Below are 5,401 nucleotides of genomic sequence, written 5' to 3' on the forward strand. Positions count from 1 at the left end.
GAAAGGAGTGAAATCCGTTTTTTAAATGAGTGAAACAAATTAGAAATATGTGTTTTGAAATGACTGAAGTAAGTATTTTGAAATGAGTGAAATAAACAAGTTAAATCAATTTTTAAGAAATGAGTGAAATATGTTGCAACAATTTTAAACTCGTTTGAAATGTATTCAAATAACAAGTTTCACATCTCAATTTAGTGAACACTGTCTTTGAATTGAACATAGTGAAATCCATTTTTTAAAATGAGTGAAACAGATTTTGTCAAATGATTGAAATATTTGTTTCGGAATGACTGAAATAAGTATTTTGAAATGGGTGAAATAAACAAGTTAAATCATTTTTTAAGAAATGAGTGAAATTGTTTTATTACAAATGAGTAAAATATGTTTCAACAATTTTCAACTCGTTCGTAATGTATTCACTTTTGATCTTATTTTAAAGATGACGTCGTCAGGAATTCAAATATATATAAAATATTTTAAAATGAAACTTTTATTCAAAAGATATCTATGAATTAATATCTTCCAAGATAAATAAAATGTTTGCCTTTTTTATGTGTGGAGTGGTCTGACAACATGCATGCATGGCTAGGCATAAAAGATGCATAGTACGGTTGGGTTTGACATTGATTTGATCTAATGGACCAGATACTAGCCAAATACAACACTATATCATTGGATAGTTGGCCCACACAAAGTTAGCTGGAAGCATTTGATTGGTTGGGACTTCACCGGTAGCTACCAGCACCGGTAAAAAAACTTAGTCGCAGGGGTCACTCCATAGGCGCGCCCAGAAAATGCCTTGATGCCGAGATAGATAACTCTGCGGATAGGAACCCATCCGAGGTGGCAACACCACGCCTCCGCCGATCCAATGCCGCTCCCTGATTGGTCCAAACCAAATCCAGAAATCCTCCGCCACCCCCGCGTCTCCACGAAAAACTTGTGCTACAAATACGTACACGTCGCCCCTCTTCAATTCCCACCACTCACTGAGAGGCACCCAGCAGCAGCAGCCGGCTAGGCCACCGTACCCGTACTACGGACTCCGGAGCAGCAGGCATGGCATCCACCATCATGGCCGCCGCCTCCCGCGCCGTCGTCGCCAAGACGCCGTTCCTCAGCGGCCAGGGCCGCGCCGCCAGCGCCAGCCCCCTGCGCGACATCGCCGCCGCGGCCAACGGCAGAATCACCATGGTACGTGCCACTGCCATGAACTAACCACCACGGAAGGAACTCGTCCTAAGAGCTAACGATTGTCTGATGTGTGTGCGCGCGCGCTCGCAGGGCAACGACTTGTGGTACGGCCCGGACCGCGTCAAGTACCTGGGCCCCTTCTCTGCGCAGACGCCGTCCTACCTGAACGGCGAGTTCCCGGGCGACTACGGCTGGGACACCGCCGGGCTTTCCGCCGACCCGGAGGCGTTCGCTAGGAACAGGGCGCTGGAGGTGATCCACGGGCGGTGGGCGATGCTCGGCGCTCTTGGCTGCGTCTTCCCCGAGGTGCTCCAGAAGTGGGTGGGCGTCGAGTTCAAGGAGCCCGTCTGGTTCAAGGCCGGCTCGCAGATCTTCTCCGAGGGTGGCCTCGACTACCTTGGGAACCCCAACCTCGTCCACGCGCAGAGCATCCTTGCCGTGCTGGGCTTCCAGGTCCTTCTCATGGGCCTGGTCGAAGGGTTCCGCATCAATGGTCTCGACGGTGTCGGCGAGGGCAACGACCTCTACCCCGGCGGCCAGTACTTCGACCCGCTCGGCCTTGCCGACGACCCTGTCACCTTCGCTGAGCTCAAGGTGAAGGAGATCAAGAATGGCCGTCTCGCCATGTTCTCCATGTTTGGGTTCTTCGTCCAAGCTATCGTCACCGGCAAGGGCCCATTGGAGAACCTGTTCGACCACCTCGACGACCCTGTCGCCAACAATGCATGGGTTTTCGCCACCAAGTTTGCGCCTGGATCTTAGGCTGGCCGACGTTGCCATTGTAAAGTGTAAACTACTCCCATGTGTGTGTGTGTGCAAATAGCAACGAATGGTCGATGTGATCTCGAAATTTGGAGGATTTTTTGGTTCACTTTCTGATGTGTGTCGCTTATATATTTATCTTGCGATGTGCTTAGCTCTTTCTTGGTGGTTACATTTTGTCAAGTGAAGATGGTGGAGTAACTGATTAGAATAACTACGATGTGAAGCTCGTACCAAAAGTAACGACATCAGGTTACATGTCACACACACTAGTGGCTGGGGCGCGCGCACCTCCTGATGCGTCATTCTGCGCACTAAACATGCTGAAGGATTTGTTAACGTCTATGGATGACACTGTGTGTGACTTAGCGAGAAGAGCAGCATTATTGCAGGTGAGCAACAATGGCATGTTAGTAAATCTGCAGGGTAATGAGTCGATTTCGGCATGGAGTATTGTGTTGTAAACTTGTGATTGATAGTGACCGCCTAACCGGAGTACCAGTAGTACTGCTCAGCCAAATGACATCTATGTTAGAGGACAAGGGAATATTCATACATACAGAAGACTTGATTGAACTATGCTTTTTATCATCCTTAAAAGTCGTCCCTTTATTCAGAAGGCTCGCAAATGTTTTTCACTCGGTATACATCAAGTTTATGTGCAACATTCAAGTTTCCGATGAAGCCTGATAAGTAAATCTAGTGACTGGGTAATATGAAGAAATATGTTTCACTTGCTCCCTAAAAAATGGAACAGAAAATTACATAACTTGCATGAAGAGACCAATGCATAGATCAAGCAGTTCTAGTCCGATTTGGTGTTTTTGGCCAAGGCCACAACGAAAATAATCTAATATCTCTAAATAAAACTCGAATTGGTACCAAATCGTCCAGATCTCAGGAATGGATCTACATCATCAGTCACGCCAGCTTGCTGCTTGTCCTAAAATTGCAGGCAAGCAAAACTTACTGATAGTTATAAGATAAGCAAAGAAATTCAAATAGAACTGATCAACTTTTGCCATCATCAAGTGAGGATTATAAAGAACAAATCGCTCATGCAAGATCACTGAAACCCGTATAGGCAGAGTCTCACAACAGATAGCCATCGGAAAGTTTATGGATAAAAGAAGGCATGCCTTGCATTGGGACTTACAGTATCATAAGTGCCCCACACGTCATCAGGACATAAAAATCTCTCAAACCAACACATTTTTGCTGTGGAATTGATGTGAAAACCTGAAACATTGCAACCAACATCTTTTTCATTATCCTGAATCACGGGGTCACTTTTGCTGACCGTATGATGGGATACGAGTTTCCAATCCAGAAATTTACGTAAAAAATTTACAGAAAACTATTCAGTTTTCTCGTCGCACGTGACATCGGTATCATCAACACAAGTTAATTGAGTTTCACATAGTTTGCAAACTTGCCATTTAAGGTCTATAGATGGCAGCTCCTTGCACAGACGGTATGGCACATGGATCACCACGGCGGGTCGGCATTCCTTTTCCCAACAATATCGATCTGAGTACAAACAGAGCACAACCACATCATTATCTTGTACAACGATGCCAAATAGATAGGCAAGCAGAACAAATCACAAATAAGTATACAGTTAACTAAAAATACACTTTAAACTAAAACTACTACTTCCAGTTCTAAAGCTTGGCGAGTCACTGCGGCTCCGGCTATGTTTCTAAACATTTGTGACTTCAGTGTAATGCAAGTGTAATGTATAAGTTCATACTAGCACTTGCAATTTTTTTTTGAAACAAGGCAAAAGATTTGCCATTTTCATTAATTAAGAAGAAGATTAGACATAGTTCCGCCAAGCGGGAGAGTACAGATCACTCTCGCGGCATAATATTACACAAATACTTCGCACCCACACGAGCCCAAATAGAGGCCTCATCTTTAATCTTGGCAATGACAACGGTAGTAGGGGCGGCGGTGTTGCGGAAAACCGTCGCGTTGCGTTCGTTCCAAATTTCCCACGCAACAAGCATCATCAAAGTGCTATGAACCATGCGTGAGTGGCCCATTTTGTGAGCAACCATGTCCCAACAAACTTCCACCGAGGGCACGAGTCTCCAATCTGACGGATCAATGTTGTGGAGGCCAAGCCAAGTCTTGATCTCCGTCCACACTCTCACTGTGAACCGACACTGGAAGAGGAGGTGAGCCGCGGTCTCCTAAACCTGCTTGCAAAGAGGGCAAAGGTTGCAATTCGGCCATCCCCGATGCTGCAATCTATCGGCGGTCCACACTCTATTATGAATAATCAACCAAGCGAAAAATTTGCACTTTGCGGGGGCCCAAGCTTTCCAAACGGTAGTGATCATGGCAGAGGCGGTGTTGACCCTCAAACTGAGCATTGTATGCAGAAGACGCGGAGTATACCCCATCTTTAGTGAACTTCCAAAAAATTGCATCGTCAACTCCAGGGGTTAGAATGACATTGGAGAGCTTCTTCCAAAGGGTGGCGAATTGCTCAATATGCTCAAAAGTGAGGCCCTGAGAGGTATCAATGTTGCGGACCCAAGCGTTGTCTGTGAGACTCGAGCGAACGGAGCTTCTTTTCTTCCTGGAGAGATCAAAGATCTTTGGAGCAATATCCTTGGGGCGAATACCGTCCACCCAAGATGATTCCCAGAAAGTGGCCCGATGACCATCACCAATGGTAACATGAGCGGCAGCCGCAAAAAGATTTCTATCATCGTCAGTGCATGGCGTGCCCATGCCAATCCAAGGTTTAGTGGGGTCATCCCACTCAAACCAAAGCCATCGCAAGCGGAGAGCGGTAGCAAACTTTTGCAAGTTGAGGACGCTCAATCCACCATATAACTTGGGCTTGCACACCGTCTCCCAATTAATTTTGCATTTCCCGCCGGTGACCTTTTCACATCCCGCCCAAAGATAAGCGCGTCTAATACTGTCAATTGCCTTGATGACCTCGACTGGCAGATCCAGAGGAGTGAGGTGGTAGATTGCTATAGCAGTGAGGACCGCCTTGACAAGAACAATGCGACCCGGCGACGCAACATGTCTGCCAAGCCAAGGAGTGAGTTTTCCAGCCATCTTGTCTTCCAAATGTTGAAAGTGGATTCTCCGAAGTCTCCTGACCGATAGGGGCAGCCCAAGGTATCTCATAGGGAAGGTAGTTTGCATGGCAGGGAAGGACATGAGGATATCATCGAGGGCAACATCATTGCAGCGAATTGGTGCCACATGGCTCCTGGCGCAGTTAGTGACTAGACCAGTGACCTCACCAAAATTAGCAAGGGTGGATGCTAAGAACTGAATGTCTTCTTTTATTGGCTTCACGAAGATGGAAGCATCATCCGCATAGAGAGACGCACGAAGGGTTTCGGTCCTGGCTAGAATAGGGTGCGGCTGGCCTTGACTCGTCGCTTTAGCAAGGATGTGGTGAAGTGGGTTG

General features: G+C 46.6%; 1 protein-coding gene across 1 annotated transcript; it reads left to right on the forward strand.

The window, feature by feature from the left end:
* The first annotated feature begins 952 nt into the window (after positions 1-952).
* Positions 953-2,070, forward strand: LOC123148365 (chlorophyll a-b binding protein of LHCII type III, chloroplastic). The gene is made up of 2 exons (XM_044567758.1): positions 953-1,194; positions 1,285-2,070. Exons 1-2 carry the CDS (start codon positions 1,060-1,062, stop codon positions 1,954-1,956), a joined length of 807 nt encoding a protein of 268 aa, XP_044423693.1. The 5' UTR covers positions 953-1,059; the 3' UTR covers positions 1,957-2,070.
* The last annotated feature ends 3,331 nt before the right edge of the window (positions 2,071-5,401 follow it).

This window comes from Triticum aestivum, chromosome 1B, assembly GCF_018294505.1.
Source record: "Triticum aestivum cultivar Chinese Spring chromosome 1B, IWGSC CS RefSeq v2.1, whole genome shotgun sequence".
NCBI classification, from domain to species: domain Eukaryota; kingdom Viridiplantae; phylum Streptophyta; class Magnoliopsida; order Poales; family Poaceae; genus Triticum; species Triticum aestivum.